At 35.2% G+C, this 17,738-nt stretch overlaps 1 protein-coding gene across 1 annotated transcript; it reads left to right on the top strand.

The window, feature by feature from the left end:
* Nucleotides 1–576: 576 nt before the first annotated feature.
* LOC134364399 (small ribosomal subunit protein eS25-like) lies at nucleotides 577–951 on the top strand. Its single transcript, XM_063080304.1, has one exon. The coding sequence runs from the start codon at nucleotides 577–579 to the stop codon at nucleotides 949–951; it is 375 nt and encodes a 124-aa protein (XP_062936374.1).
* The last annotated feature ends 16,787 nt before the right edge of the window (nucleotides 952–17,738 follow it).

Genomic DNA, 17,738 nt, shown 5'->3' with positions numbered 1-17,738 from the left:
GGAAACTAATAGCTTAAACTAAATTCTAAGTTTTCAAATTTTTCTGTGATATTTTTCTTGTGAAGGAATTGCTTCATTTCAAAAAGGATATTTTTGTGTCCTCCCTTTGTGTTCTATGAGGAAAAAATAGTTTGCTGTATTAGTCCATTTTGTGTCACTATAGCAGAATACCTGAAGCTGGGTAATTTATAAAGAACAGAGGTTTACATGGCTCACGATTCAGGGACAGCTGCATCTGGCATGGGCCTCAGGCTGCTTCTACTCATGGTGGAAAGCAGCAGGCAGCCGGCAGATACAAGCAGATCACATGGTGAGAGGAAGCAAGAGAAAGAAAGAGAGGAGAGGTGCCAGGGTACTTTAAACTATCAGCTGTCGCGGGAACTAATAGAGTAAGATCTCACTCACTGTCCCCAACCTCCAGGGAGAGCATTAATCCATTCAGAAGGGGTCTGCCCCCATGATCCAAGCAGCTCCCAATACTGCCACATGTGGATCAGATTTCCATATGAGATTATTTTTTTTCATCCGACATCTTAGTGAGGCTGCAGTGGTCGCAGCTGCCCTCTGAACTTCACTATGCTGCCCAAGGATGACAAGAAAAAGAAAGACGCTGAGAAGTCGGCCAAGAAAGAGAAAGATCCAGTGAACAAATCTGGGGACAAGGCCAAAAATAAGTGGTTCAAAAGCAAAATTTGGGAAAAGCTCAATAACCTAGTCTTGTTTGACAAAGCTGCATATGACAAACTCTGTAAGGAAGTTCCCAACTATAAAATTATAACCCCAGCTCTGGTCTCTGAAAGACTGAAGATTCATGATTCCCTGGCCAAGACAGCCCTTCAGGAGCTCCTTAGTAAAGGACTTATCATACTAGTTTCAAAGCACAGAGCCCAAGTAATTTATACCGGGAATACCAAAGGTGCAGATGCCCCAGCTGCTCGTGAAGGTGCATGAGCAGGTCCAACCAACTGTACATTTGGAAAAACAAAACTTTGTTAAACCAACAAACAAAAAAAGATTTCCACATAAACTTTCAGGGGGCAACACATCCAAACTCCACCGGTTGCATTCAGATTAAACCAACAGATGAGATTTGTATTTAATGGTAAGGCAGTCTGGTTGTAATAATTGTCATATCAATGAAGTTTGTTATTAGTCCTATGACTAACAAACTGAATTCTTTGTGTTAAAAACAAACTATTTGTGTTTTTTTTTTTAATTAAATCTTTGTGTTAAAAAATGGAAAAAATAAATAAAAGCAACCATGACATTGAGTCAAGCTCAACTTCACTCTCCTAATTTTATTCATTTGAGGCAAAACACATATTCTGTCTTTCATACTCCTCATTCCCATATTTGGTCACATTGTGTGGGCATGAGAGGTAGCATTATTCAAGAATAATGTCAGTTATGGTATTTGTGCTGTTACTCCCCTATTTCACACCCATAGCAGACATTAGTGATCCGTCACAGCATTCCTTCCTGCCAAGCCTTCCAACATCCTCAAATAATGTCTGAGACTGCCTCTACGGAGGTTTGCCATTCTTGGCTGTTAAGCATGGGCTTTGGAGTTAAGAGACCTTGGGTTCAGATCTCAGCTCTGCTACTCACTAGCTTCGTGGTCTTCAGAACGCTGTATAGCTTCTCTGATCTTTATTTTCCTCCTCTATAAAGTATTGTAATAGCAGCTACTTCATAAGGCTGTGGGAAAGACTGAATGAGTTAACATTTGTGAGGATCACAGTCGTGCATGATGAAAAATAAAGAAAAGTACATGATAAGTGACATATAAATTATAACATTTGTTATTAAGAGATCTTCTTATATATTGCCAGATTGTCCAGTACATATTACATAATAGTATGTTTAACAAGATAAGGCCATAGAGGCAATTGGCAAACTGCTAGAAACCCTGTTTTAACCTTTGCATAAATAATTTCAGCTTCTAACAAATTGTACTACCATCCAGTCCTCCTTGTCTATGAAGATTTGTCAATTGCCTCTAAAAAATAAGGATGTATAAGATCACTATTGTCTAATTTACAGTCCTTGTCTGATTAAAGTGAAGGAATACATATTAGTTGAGGAATGTTTTAAAAGAACACACATACAATGTCCCTAACTCTTGCTGACTCAGTAAACTGAGATAGTAAGGTCTTCCTCTATCTATTTATAAAATATTTCATTTTGACCAATTTCCTTGCTTCATTGTACTATAAGTTTTCTTCTATGCCTAGAAAATTACATTTTATTCTAGGATATAAATATGAATTATCATTGAATTAAAGGAAATGTATGAAAAGAAAACATGGTGGACACAAATCCCTTCCTCAATATACTTTAGAGTACCCGAATCAAGTTAGAGTACAAAATTATTACATTGAGAAATATCATGAAACAACAAAAAGGAAATAAATACAGGAAATGTACAGCTTATTTGAAAGTATGTGTTCCATTTCTACCATAGCTGTCTTACTCTGCCCTTGCCCCAGAATCTACCCACCCTAAGCTCTATCCCGCAAAAAGCAGCACAATGTCATAGGTGCCCAGCTCCTGGATTATTTCTATAGGAGAATGTCATCTGACCACCCAGAATATGGTATGACTCCTAATCTGCATTAGACTTGACAATCTTTCTTGCATTTCTGAAATGCAGTTGCATAGATCGACATTCTCCACTAATTGATGCAGTGAATGGCATCCTCAACTCTCAGCCACACAACATGCTCTGCATTCAGTATAATTCTACTAGTTAAGGTAGTGCTATCTATTATAATAAAAATATAATATAATAAATTTCAGGGACTTAACACAATAGAAATTATTTCTCATTCAGGTTATGGTCTTAAATGGGTGAATAGTTTGGCAAGGAGACCCTCCTTCACACAATCTTTAACGTGTGGTTTTCAAGGTTGTCATGGTCATCTCCATGGCAATCAACCCAAAAGTGGAGGATTTTATGGGCACACATCACATCCACTCATATTTAATTCTATAAAACTCAGTCTCATGGCCACACATAACTTCTAGGAAAGCAGAAATATAGTTTACTATACCCCTTAGAAGAAGAGACACTGTATTTTGATAAACATTTTGTAGTCTTTATGACAATAACTATACCTTAATACAGAGGGCTAGAATCAAACATATGATATATATAAGAATTGTATGCACATATAAACAGTGGGTGAGTCCACAACACAGGCTCCTAAAGTTTAAATGACTGCCTAAAATCGTATAGCTAATTAGTGGAAGATGCTAGGAGAACAAGGCTCTAGTCCCAGTCTAGCATTCTTTATAATATGTCATTTTGGTAATAAGTCATAATCTGTCACATTATATCACTCCCAGAAACAGTTCTGCAGTCAATGCAAATAGTGAACACAGAATTTACATTTTGCAATTAAAGTAAATAGTTAATATAAATGGGAAGCCTCTTATGTTCATGAAATTTTATTCAGAATATTGTACATACATTGTTTCTTCTTGACTCAGTACTAATATGGACGCAGCTAAAACTGATTAGTTTAATTAGAAGTCATTTGCACATCATTCATTTTATTTTTATTTGTTGCTAATCATTCAGATCGTGAGCCCTTTGGACAGGACCTGAAGTAAATTTAACAAATTTTCTAGCATCCTTTGAAGGTATTGTTGGGAAATAAAGATTATCTAAATATAATATTAATTATAGTCTTATTAAAGTGCCAATGATGTTTCACTGCACTGCATAAATATGGTAAGTAAACCTTTTTTAAAAAAAAAATAGTTTAGGAGGAGTGATGTCAGCAAGATGGCAAAACAGGAAATCTCAGGCTCTGGTTCCCCTGACAGAAAGTTCAACTGGCAGTTATCCACAGACTAGAACATCTTTTGAAAACCCCAATACTTGGAAACAAGCCTGAGACACCCATGTGGTTTGCAGGACTGAATGAAAACCTAAGTAGAAGAATAAGAATGGTCTCACATCAACCATGCCACCACTTCCTCTCCCTTAAGTCAGCACAAAACCAGATGGAGAGGATTGCCCTGTGCCCATGGTTTCTACAGGGAGAAAAGAGAATCAGAGGCAGTCATTCAGCTTCCCTAGAATTCTGAGATGCTTCCCAGGAAGACTACTGTGGTCTCACCTCACAGGAACTCCAGTGGTAACAGCACAGCTAGACTGCCCAGGGCCAGGTAGAAACAAAGAAAGCAGGCAGAGGTCACAGTGACTAGCATGCAGATCTTGATGGTACCTCTATGTTTCTGCCAGCTTGGGCTTCTGATCGGAGATAACAACCAGCATCACAGCCCATCTGCAGAGCTGAGTAGATTACCTTCAGAAGCATGGTGGGAGGTTAAACCTGGCTTCAGTTCCTAGGAAGCTAGTCTGCACACCGAGCCTTGGAACCCACCCAAATGACCCTGCCAGGAAGGAGATGCCTACCCCTATCCATTTCAGAGAAGCATAGGAGCTAGATCTGTTTGACCTGAGAAGTCAAGCAGTGGCACCATTTATCCAAAAATCTTGCCAAACTAACCTGCCAAGACAGGAAGACTCCCACCTCTGCACATTTTGAAGAAGGCTAGGGATTAGAACGACTTCACCCAGGAGGTCAAAAATTCATTCCATGTGTTAACAAGGATGCCATCCTCAATTTTGCATTTCTAAATAGCATAGCCTCCAGTCCTGTCTAACTCCCACCTAAACTTGGATCCCAGTATGAGCCCTGCCCAACTGTAAATCCCAGATAGCAGAATTTTACAACCAAGGAATACATCCTCTGACTGACGTAATCAGAAACCATTGCAGTATCCAGCCAGCAGCATTGCCTGAGAGCAGAGTCCAACCAATGGTCATGCTGGACTGTGAAGTGCAGCTAGCTACCCCATCTGAAATCAGAACAAAGTCAGTGTCAGCCAGCCAACTAGAGAACCCACAACAAGTTCTGCTTGCCAGCTGGTCCTTTGAAATCACAGGCTAGTCTAAACAGTGAAGGTCTGTCACTGCCAAAGAACACCTATAAAGTTCAGAAGAGGGGCTTTCTCCTCAAATGCACAGAGAAAAGTGCAAGGACACAGGACTATGAAGAATCAGTGAGTCATGACATCATCAAAAGAAATTAATAAAGATCCAATAACTGACCCTGAATGGAGATCTACAAAATTAATGATTCAAAATTCAGAATAATTCTCTTAAAGAAGTTCAGCATACTGGCCAGCCACCAAAAAAAAAAAAAAAAAAAAAAAAAAAAAAAAAAAAAAAAAAAAAAAAGTTTCAGTGAATTACAAGAATATATGGAGAGAAAATTAAAATTGAATGAAATTTGAAAAACAACACATGAATGAAATGAAAAGTTTGGCAAAGAAAAAGAAACAAAAAAGAATCAAATGAAAGTCATAGAAATGAAGAATGCAATTACTGAACTGAAAAATTCAATGGGAACTTTCAATATTTAATAGCAGAATAGATCAAGCAGAAGAAAGAATCAGTGAGCTGGAAAACAGACCATTTGAAATTATTTAGTAGAGGAGCCAAAAGACAAAAGAATGGAAAAGAGTGAAGAAAGTCTGTAGGAATTATGGGACACTATCAAGAGACCAAACATATGCCAAGAAATCAGTAAGAAGAAGAATTTCCTAAAATTTACAAATACATGAAAATTAAACAACATCCCTGAACAACCAATAGGTCAAAGAATAAATTAAAAGGGGAATTTAAATATATCTTTAGAAAAATGAAAATGGAAACACAATATACCAAATCAAATGGGATGCAGTAAAAGCAGTTCTGAGAGAGAAGTTTATAGCAATAAAAACCACAACCATAAAAAGAAGAAATATCTCATATAAAAAACTTAATGTTACTCCTCAAGGAACTAGAAAAAGAAGAAAAAGTAAGCCATAGCAGAAGGAAGGAAATAATAAATCAAAGTAGAAATAATTTAAAGAGACAGGGAAAACAATTTTTAAAAATCAACAAAATTAAGAGTTGGTTTTTGAAAATTTAAACAAAATTTATTAAAGCTTTAATTAAGACTAAGAAAAAAAGAGAAGATTCTAATAAATAAATTTATATATGAAACAGGAAACATTACAACTGATACCACAGAAATACAAAGGGCCATGAGAGACTACTATGAACAACAAATTGGATGACCTAGAAGAAATGGATAAATTTCTAGACACATACGACCTATCAATACTGAATCATGAAGAAGTAGAAAATCACAGCAGATCAATAACAAGCAATGAGATTGAATCAGTAACAAAAAGTCTCTCATCAAAGAAAAGCCCCAGAACTGATGGCTTCCCTACTGAATTCTACCAGACATTTAAAGAACTAATACCAATCATTCTCAAACTCTTCCAAACACCAAAGAGGAGGGAATACTTCCAAACTCTTTTTGTGAGAACAACATTACCTTGAAACCAAAGCTAGACAAGAACATCACAAGAAAAGAAAGTTGCAGGCCAATATCCTTGATGAACATAGATGCAAAAATTCTTAAAATAACAGCAAACCAAATTCAACAGCATATTACAAGAATTATTTACCATGATCAAGTGGGATTTATCTCAGATTCAAGGATGGTTCAACATATGCAAATCAAGTTTGACACATCACATTAATGGAACAAAGGGAAAAAAGCATATGATCATATCATTGGATATGACTAATTCAACATCCTTTGGTGATAAAGACTTTCACCAGATTAGGAATAGAAGGAACGTTATCTCAACACAATAGAGGCTATATATGACAGACCTACAGCTAACATTATATTGAATAGTGAAAATTGTAGAGCCTTTTTTCTAAGATCTGGAACAAGACAAGGATGCCCACTCTTGCTACTTCTATCCAATATAGTACTGGAAGTCCATGACAGAGCAATTAGGCAAGAGAAAGAATAAAAGGCATTCCATTAGGAAAGGAAGAAGTCAAATTGTCACTGTTTGCTGATGACATGATCTTATATATATAGAAAACTCTAAAGACTCCACCAAAAATTGCTAGAATAAAAAAATACAATAAAGTTGCAGGATATAAAATCAACACATGAAAATCAGCATCATTTTAATACACTAACAACAAACTATCTGATAAATAAATTCAGAGAATAATTTCACTTAAAATAGCCAGAGAAAGATAAAATATTTAAGAATAATTTTAACCAGAGAGGTGCAAGACCTATACACTAAAAACTGTGAAATATTGGTAAAAGAAATTGAAGAAGACACAAATAAATTGAAGTATATTTTTTATGTTCATGCATTGGAAGCATTAATATTGTAAAAATGTCCTGGCTACCTAAAGCAATCTACAGATTCATTGCAATACCTATCAAAATTCTAACATAATTTTTCATAGAAATAAAAAGAACAATTCTAAAATTCATATGAAACCACACACACACAAGCACAAATAGCCAAGGCAATCATGAGTCAAAAAAACAAAGCTGGAGGCATCACACTACCTGATTTCAAACTATACTACAAAACTATCAGAATTAAAACAACATGGTGCTGGCATAAGAATGACACATCAACCAATAGAACATAATAGGCCCAAGAAACAGACCCATGTATGTAAAGTCAATTGAGTTTTGACAAGATGCCAAGAATACACCCTAAAAAGGATAGTTTCTTCAATAAATGGTGTTGGGAAAACTGAACATCCACATGTGGGAGAATGAAATTGGACCTTATCTCACACCACATGCATAAATCAACTCAAAATGTATTAAAGACTACACATAAAACCAAAAACTGTAAAAGTACTAGAAGAAAACTTAGGGTAAACACAACATTGGTCTGGACAATAATTTTTGGATTTCACACCAAAAGTCCAGTCAACAGAAGCAAAAATAGACAAACAGGATTATGTCAAACTGAAAAGTTTCTATAAAGCAAAGGTAAGCATTAACAGTGTTAAGAGACAACCTATGGATTGGAAGAAAATGTTTGTAAGTCATACATCTGACAATGGGTTGATATTCACAATATATCAGGAACTCAAACTACTCAGTAGCTAGAAAACAAAAAACCCAATTAAAAAATTGGAAAGAGACCAGGATAGACATTTCTCAGTAGAAGAATATAAATGGTCAACAGATGTATGAAAAAAGCTCAACATCACTAATTATGTAAATGCAAATTAAAACCACAATGAAACATTATCTCATACCTGTCAGAATGGCTATTACTAAAAAGACAAAAGATAACAGCTGTTGCCAAGGATTTGGAGAAAAGTAAATCGTTGTATACTGTTAGTGGAAATGTAAATTGGCAAAGCTATTCTGGAAAATTGTATGAAGGTTCTTCAAAAAAACTAAAAATAGAATTATTATATGATCTAGCAATCTTGCTTCTGGGTATTTACCTAAAAGGTTTGAAGTCAGTTTGTTGAAAAGATATTTGCACTCTCATGTTCATTGCAACATTATTCACAATAGCCAAGTTATGGAATCACCTTTAGTGTCCACCAACAAATGAATGGGTAAAAAAAAATGTGATATATGTACAGCATGGACTACTATTCCACATTTAAAAAAGAAGGAAATTAAGTCATTTGTGACAACATGGATGTAATTGGGGAACACTATACTAAGTGAAATAAGATAGGCACAGAAAGACAAATACTGTATTTTCTCAGACTCGTGTGGAATCTAAAACAATCTCACTCACAAAAGCAGAGAGTAAAATGGTGGTTACTGAGTCTGAGAGTTGGGGTAATGGGAGATAATGGTTAAAGGGTACAAATCTCATACAGGAGGAAGAAGGTTTTTTTTTTTTGAGATCTGTTGCACAGCATGGTGAGTATACAGTTAACAATATGTCTTCTACATTTTAAAATTGCTGTAAATAAATTTCAAATGTTGTCACTACAAAATATAAGTATTTCAAGTGATAGATATGTTAATTATTCCGATTTAATTATTCCATATTGTATTCATAAATCATAACATCACTTTTTACCCCATAAGTATATAATTATAAAATGTCAATTTACAATACAATTTTTAAAATAATTTACATGTGACATCCTTGTATTAGGAAACCTCCTTTTTCATTTCTATTTTTTAAATCTGCTTTTGAAATTTTATGTGATCTTTTCTGGTTTAATGATTTTAAAAAAGTATTGTCATTCCTTTCATTTTCCATATTCTGGAAAACAACCAAATGGTACAATAGTAATTTATGGCCTTTCAAGCACTGTATGATCCAATTAAACCCCTGTGCCCTCTGATTCTAATAATTGTTATTTTGTATTGTGATTGAAAGGCTTTCTAATATCACAAAAGAGTGAGGTAAGAAAAAAGATGATAGAATTAAACAGTAAAATATTTTTTAAGTGTAAAGGGAACCAGTTAAAGCATTTGTCTATTGCAGAGCTTTCAACATTTTAAACAGAAGTTTATACAACCTTTGTAAGTCTTTTATTTTCACAATGTTTTTTTCCCTGAGAACCTATACCTTTATGAAAACTTCAAAAATCCCTATTACCCAGAGAGCAGATATTCTTCCCTGTGGCTGAGCCAGGGGCTAAAGGAGGGATTTTGTATCATGTGTTTGAACATTTTGACATTAGGCAGTTATAAGATTGCTATAGACATAACTGAGAAGTTCTTTAGGAGGATAAGATAAGAGGGAAGAAGGGATTATATTTTGCCTTTTTTTTTTTTTTTTTTTACTTTCTTCTCAAAAGGAGTTCTTATAGTTGTACAAAGACAGAAGCAAGTATCCCTGTTAGAGAAAACCTGAAGGCTTTGAGTGACTGACATTATAAACCCTCCAAATACAAAGAATGATGGACTGAGAAGCAAGGTGGATTAATATACAGTGCTTTCTTATTCATCAGCATTGTTAAATAGTTGATGCACAATAATGGAGTGCACTCTCTGAACACATTTTTGTTTTCATTAGAGTGAATAAAAGAAAAGCCTTATTTCATTTGTTCAGCAAACATTATTGAGTTCTGACTAAGAGCCAAGAATTGGACTAGATACAAAATATACGTAACCCTTACTCTCCCTATCAAATGGAGTTTGGTATAGACTTAAACACATTATTGCTATTATTTTATTTATTTATTTATTTATTTATTTTTGCAGCTGGCCAGTGTGGTGATCTGAACCCTTGAGATTTGTGTTAACAGCATTACTCTCTAACCCACTGAACTCACTGGCCAGCCCCTCAGGTTGATTATTATTATGAAGATCACTTAGTAATTTCAGGAAATGTACTGACACTTTTTATTTTTTACTATATTTTATTTTATTTTATTTTGTCAATATACAATGCAGTTGATTATTGTGGCCAATTACCAAAACCTCCCTCCCCACTCCCTCCCAACAATATCCTTTCTGTATGTTTGTTTTATCAACTTCAAGGAACTGTAGTTGTTATGTCTTCTTCCCCCACCCCGCCTCGGTTTTTTTTTTTTTTGTATTTATTTATTTATTTTTAGCTCCCACAAATGAGTGAGAACATGTGATATTTCTCCTTCTGTGCCTGACTTGTTTCACTTAATATAATTCTCTCTAGGTCCATCCATGTCGTTGCAAATGGCAGTATTTCATTCGTTTTTATAACTGAGTAGTATTCCATTATGTAGATATACCACATTTTCTGTATCCACTCATCTGATGATGGACATTGGGCTGGTTGCAACTCTTAGCTATTGTAAAAAGTGCTGCAATGAACATTGGAGAACAGGTATACCTTCAACCTGATGATTTCCATTGCTCTGGGTATATTCCCAGCAGTGGGATAGCTGGGTCATATGGTAGATCTATCTGCAATTGTTAGAGTAACCTCCATACCATTTTCCATAGAGGCTGCACCATTTTGCAGACCCACCAACAATGGATGAGAGTTCCTTTTTCTCCGCAACCTCGCCAGCATTTATTGTTCACAGTCTTTTGGATATTAGCCATCCTAACTGGGGTTAGATGGTATCTCAGTGTGGTTTTGATTTGCATTTCCCGGATGCTGAGTGATGTTGAGCATTTTTTCATACATCTGTTGGCCATTCGTATATCTTCTTTTGAGAAATGCCTATTTAGCTCTTTTGCCCATTTTTTAATTGGGTTGCTTGTTTTTTTCTTGTAAAGTTGTTTGAGTTCCTTGTATATTCTGGATAATAGGCCTTTGTCAGGTGTATATTTTGCAAATATTTTCTCCCCCTCTGTTGGTTGTCTTTTAACTCTGTTAATTGTTTCTTTTGCTGTGCAGAAGCTTTTTAGTTTGATAGAATCCCATTTGTTTTTTTTTTCTTCAGGTTGCCCATGCTTTTGGGGTCATATTCATGAAGTCTGTGTCCAGTCCTACGTCCTGAAGTGTTTTTCCTATGTTTTCATTAAGTTTTATTGTTTCAGGGTGTATATTTAATTCTTTAATCCATTTTGAGTTGATTTTAGTATACGGTGAGAGGTATGGATCTAGTTTCATTCTCCTGCATATCGATATCCAGTTATCCCAGCACCACTTGCTGAAGAGGCAGTCCCTTCGCCAGTGAATAGGCTTGGTGCCTTTGTCAAAGATCAGATGGTAGTAAGTGTGTGGGTTGATTTCTGGATTCTCTATTCCATTCCATTGATCAGTGTGTCTGTTTTTATGCAAGTACCATATTGTTTTGATTATTATAGCTTTGTAGTATAGTTTAAAGTCAGGTAGTGTTATGCTTCCAGCTTTATTTTTTTTTGCTCAGCATTGCTTTGGCTATGCATGGTCTTTTATTGTTCCATATAAATGTTTGGATAGTTTTTTCCATTTCTGAGAAAAATGTCATTGGAATTTTGATGGGGATTGCATTAAATTTGTATATTACTTTGGGTAGTATGGACATTTTCACTATGTTGATTCTTCCAATCCAAGAGCATGGGATATCTTTCCATCTTCTTGTATCCTCTCTAATTTCTCTCAGGAGTGGTTTGTAGTTCTCATTATAGAGATTTTTCAGATCCTTGGTTAACTCAATTCCTAAGTATTTTATTTTTTTGGTGGCTATTGTAAATGGGCAAGCTTTCTTGATTTCTCTTTCTGCATTTTCACTATTGGAGAATAGAAGTGCTACTGATTTTTGTGTGTTGATTTTATATCCTGCTACTTTGCTGAAATCCTTTATCAACTCCAAGAGTTTTTTTGTAGTGGGTTTAGGCTGTTCGATATATGGGATCATGTCATCTGCAAAGAGGGACAGTTTGACTTCATCTTTTCCAATCTGGATGCCCTTTATTTCCTTCTCTTCTCTGATTGCTCTGGCTAGTACTTCCAACACTATGTTGAATAGGAGTGGTGAGAGTGGGCATCCTTGTCTAGTTCCTTTTCTTAAAGGAAAAGCTGTCAGCTTTTCCCCATTCAGGATGATATTGGCAGTGGGTTTGTCATATATGGCTTTAATTATGTTGAGATATTTTCCATCTATACCTAACTTATAGAGGATCTTTGTCATGAATGAATGTTGAATTTTATCAAATGCTTTTTCAGCATCTATAGAGATGACTATGTGATCCTTGTGTTTGATTTTATTAATATGGTGTATCACATTTATTGATTTGCGTATGTTGAACCAAACTTGCATCCCTGGCATGAATCCCACTTGATTGTGGTGAATAATTTTACGTATGGATACCAACCCTTTGAAGTTACTGAAATATTTTACAGATATTTGTCTGCACACTACATGGCCCTGCAACTTTCCATTTTATACTTCTTTAGAACTTTCATTTCTTATTACAGGTTGAGTATGTCCTATCTGAATGTTTGGGACAAGAAGTATTTCAGATATTGGGTTTTTTTCAGATTTTGGAATAATTGCAGAATACATATGGTTGAACATCCCTAATCTGAGAATTCAAAATTTGAAATGTCGCAATGAGCATTTCTGTTGAATATTATGTCAATGCACAAAACCGTTCCAGATTTTTGGGCATTTTGGATTTTCGGATTAGGGATGCTCCACCTATACTATATTGTTGTATACTCCCTCTTATTTGCTACACACTTTTTGTTAGTTTCAGTTCATTATATCACTTATTTGATTTCCATGTTGAACTTCTCAGTTTTGCTAATGGAAGGAAAAACAATTTGCTTAATCACTAGATTTGTGTTTGATTCTTCATATAATATAATAAAGGGATCACCAAATGTTTTGTGCAAAAGGCCAGATAGTAGGTATTTTAGGCTTTGTGAGGCATATAATGTCTCTGTTGCATGTTCTTTGTTTTTCTTTGTAACCCTTTAAAAGTGTTAAAACTACTGTTAGCTTGCTAGCAGCACAAGAACAGGCTTTGGCCCAAATGTGGCACACGGTTTGCATTTTGTCAACCCCTAATTATAACCCATAAAATCAGCAATGTAACTGTTGAGTTCAAGCAATTTCTGCTTGTGAACTTTTTTATTAAATGGTGGGAAAAAATAGGACAGAGGTAGACATGGAAAAGTGACCAAATGGGTTGTTAGTCTCTAGCAAATGAAAGATTCATGTATGAACAAACCAAATGGAGACACATTTTAGCTAAGCTATAATTTACTTCATAGGTTTTTCAATAGTAGTGAAAGTGAAGTTGAGCTGTATATTGTTCATGGTATTTATAAGTTAAAATTTTTCAGTTTCAGAATTATTTATTTCTAGACATTACAATGTTAGGATTCTACTGGGTAAAAGAATCCCCCTTCCTTGGTGATATTGTGTAAAGTGGCTGCTGCATGCAATCCTTTAAAATTTCACATATTTAGGTTTGATGAATGTAAGAATTCATATATTTATTGTGAAGGCTTTAGAAAAATCTCCAAGGGGTAGTAGCTAAAATTTTGATTTGTTGCATCATTACGTGCTATCACAGAAATAAATATGATGCCTTATTCTGAAAATATAGCTCTTCAAATTTGGCTGAGTCTTCCAGCTTGGGAAATAAGTTAAACCACTTGGGCTCATAACTTGTTTTCATAACGAAGGCAAATCTCCATAGCAGTTATAATGCTAAATTTAGCTGGCGACTTGTGGCCTTGACCTGCTTTGTATAGATTGGCAAAGTATGTAATACAAAGCTATTAGAGTAGAAATGTCCAAGCTTTCTTCCTAAGCATCTCCCTCATTCTCTACCCCCAAAGGAATTTTTCAGTTATTATTGAAAGACATGAATGATGGTTTTAGTGTAATCATTACAGTTTTTTTAGCTCAGCAGGTGATAAACTGTACAATGGATATGGATCACCTGGAGTGCTTCATTAACATATATATCTCTAAGCCCTTCCTCTATCCCACAGACACTGATTCAGTAGTTATGGGATGATGCTCACAAATCTGCATTTTTAAAAGTATCTATGCCTATTCTCAGTTATGTAATTCTAGCACCTAATTTTGAGAAACACTGTCATAACCCCGATAGAATGCCTATATTTCTGATTACTGAAATAAAATTAAACTCTTTTTACTCTAGACTTCTATTTCTCTGCTGTAATACCATGTGTGCAGTTGAATGAAAGTGTGATCCTTTCTGAGAAATGCAGAATCACATCTGGGTTTCCAAATTTTCTTCCGAAGCTCTTTGCCATATACCAGGCTGTGTTTCCTGGCTTGTGTCATCCTCAGACATTTTAACCTCCTTGTAGACTTGGAGCCTGCCTTATTCATCTTTGTATATATCTCTGATCTTCTGTGCTTTGTATTTAGTAGGAACTCAATAAATACGGTGAGGTTCTTGAAATCCCTATTCAGTTTTTGGAGCATTGTGGTGGTGATGGTGGGAATTTGCACCTTCCAAAGTTATCTGGATTCATAGCCATTTGAATTTCTGCCATCACCACCACATGTCTGCCACATCAAGTAGCTAGCACTTTATTGACTGGTATCAGGACAGGTTTGTCGAGATAGGAATGAAATGAGGCTTGCTTAGTGTTTTCATTTGAAGGTGGTATATAGGGGAATACACTGTTTCTCATAACGGCAGAATTAAACAGGATGATATAGCTTTTTTAAAAAGTCAGGGAAATTTCATGAGTACATAAAAAAATTCTCTGTTATCAAGCTAGTAAATACTCTATTTTTTTTAATGTGATTTTAGAATCTCTCTAAGGATTTTAAACAGAAGAAAAATAAACTTGATTTTGTTTCAAAGGGCATAGGCCTTCCTTGACTGCAGAAATCTGAGTCCAGACTTTGCCACTAGATATGTGATCCAGCCTAAGTTACTTAACCTTACTGATCCCAGATTTCTCTTATTACCAGATATAGCACTGTATTGCTCTTAAAGTTCTTTGAATTGTGAACTGAGCAATGCATATAAAAGCATTACACATTTGCATACTGTTAATTGAGAAGCTAGCCACTTTATCCCAGAATAATATCTCTTCTAGTTTGATAATTCACTTCATGAGAAGCAATGTGTTGATTATGGCCAGTAAGAGAAATATGTTGATAATGCCAGTAAGTGTATGTTATCAGTAAAGTCCACATCAGCACGTGCTGTCTTGTCATGTTATGAATTCTCCAGTTTTACTCCTCCTTTCTGAATAGTCACTTCATTCAACTTAAAGATTTATTGAGCATCTGTTATGTGCCAGGCACAATCCTAGGCACTTATGATGCAATAGTTACCAAAATAGTCAAAAATACCCATACTTAGGGGTATGAGCTTTTTTGTTGTTGTTGCTGTTGTTTTTTGGAAATATTTCTTCTTACCTTTTCCACCATCCATGTGGTTAACTTGGAAGCCACCATATGGTACACTACAGAGATCAAGGGGTGGGCATCTACCTCTCACTTTCTAATCAAGTCCTTACCTGATAGTTTTGTTACTAAAATTAAGAAATAGAAGATAGTGTTTCCTTAGGAATTTTGCTTATCATTTTAAAACTAGGGAGCTAAAGACAGCAAATCAGACAAAAATAGAGAAACTGACACCAAAAAACCAGAGACAGGAAGAGAGAAAGGAGATTAAGAATCACGAAGCAAACATGCAGAGTAGAAGAGAAAAACAATGAAAAGCTCTGACAGTATTGGAGTTTCTTTTTTTTTGTACCCAGCCTCACTCCTGCCTTTGGATTCTAGACATTCCCGTATTCTTATTGTTAAATAAATTATCTTAATTATGCCAGTTTGTATGACACTTGGAATCAAAAGTATCTAAATCAAAGGATGACTGCATACTTAGACAGACTAAGATGAGAATATTCTGTTTTTTTTCTAAAAGGACGTACGTAGTTTATTAAACACTTTTCTCTTCAAAATGTCTGTGTTGGGAAGTGCTTTTTCACAGAGTAAAAATGGAAGAATAATTTGGTATCATTTGTTATCTTGTTCATGTTCTTTTGTGTTCTAAGACTTGGTTGAAATCCTTGGCATTGATAAAAGAATAAAAGCTTTGGGGAATGAAAACTTGGCAGTAGTAAATTCTGCTGTTGTACCCAACATCACCATATTATTTCCTCCAAGTTTGAAAGGAAACAAAATAGTCTCAACATTTATCAAGCACTTAATGTGTGTTAGGCATTGTACAATGTACTTATTCTACTTTATTTCATTTTGCTATCAACAATCTCTAGGGCATTTCTCTTATTTTATATAAAGAGGAATCTGAAACTTAATTAGGTTGCTTCCCCAAGGTTTCACAACTGTTGAATGGAAAGAAGATGCAGGACTCCAATAACTACTACAATATAACTTATTATGGGCACAGAAATATCTAGGAAATTTTGTTACATGAAAAGTGGGTACTTCAAAAAATCATGGAAAGATTTGTATTATCTTTTAATTCTGTTTTTCCATGAACTTTTTGAAGTACGCTTGTATACCATTGGTTGACTGTTAATCTAGCCCCAAAGCACTATTTTCAGCTGCAGTTATTTCCATTCACCTCTTAAAGACAAAAGTTAATGGAGGCTGCCAAAATAGTAGATTTCACATTCCTGTTAATAATCCATTCCAATATTGGACAATTCAGTACATCTAATATTTAATGACTTTGGGTTGCAGGGAGTTTTGATATAATTCCCTAAAGAATATTTTTTCCTGTTAAGTATATAGTGGGAATGGAAAAGATTTGGTTGTCATGGTCTAAGTGACATTTTTTTTCACATCAGTATGACATAAAAGAAAATGACACATCTGCCATCCCTAACTGAATAAAATCAGTTTCTTCATTCTTCCATTGGATCTGGTTTCCCAGCCCTGTGATCATGGAAATGACTCCTCTCCAGGTCTCCATAAGTCCTGTCAGTTTTGGAATCCAGCAGCGTTTAGTTTTAAGACAGCCACATCATTTATACTGCTCAGCCCAGAAGTTCAGCTCCCTGTGAACCTAGTGTCAGGTTTCAGCTCAGCTCAATGTGTCACAAGCAAATTTTTGATCCTAGAAGGTAAAATCCACTGACAGTCAAGGTGTGGTTGGCCCATTTACTCTATGGCTGGAACAAAACTCAGTGATGTCCATCAACTGGGAAAAAAAATGGTATCTCACAATGCCATTTTATATATGTAGACAGACATAGATGCTTTATTTTAGTTTGACCTTTGATTTGGCCATTTCTTAAATTACACATCAGGTCAGTGTAGTAAAACTGTGCCACAACATTATGAACTGTGTCCAGAAAATTTAATCTATAAAGGTCAGCATCCTATCTTTAGAAAATTAAAGAGAATCAGTATTTTTCAATCACTCTACGCTATCAAAAAATATAAATTAAATATAATGAACTTATACTATACACACCTGTCAGTACAGACTGCCCAGTGAACTGAGAAAGTCTCCAAG

Source organism: Cynocephalus volans, chromosome 16, assembly GCF_027409185.1.
Source record: "Cynocephalus volans isolate mCynVol1 chromosome 16, mCynVol1.pri, whole genome shotgun sequence".
NCBI classification, from domain to species: Eukaryota; Metazoa; Chordata; class Mammalia; order Dermoptera; family Cynocephalidae; genus Cynocephalus; species Cynocephalus volans.
The sequence above is the reverse complement of the archived record's forward strand: the minus strand, read 5'-3'. Positions and strand labels throughout refer to the sequence as shown.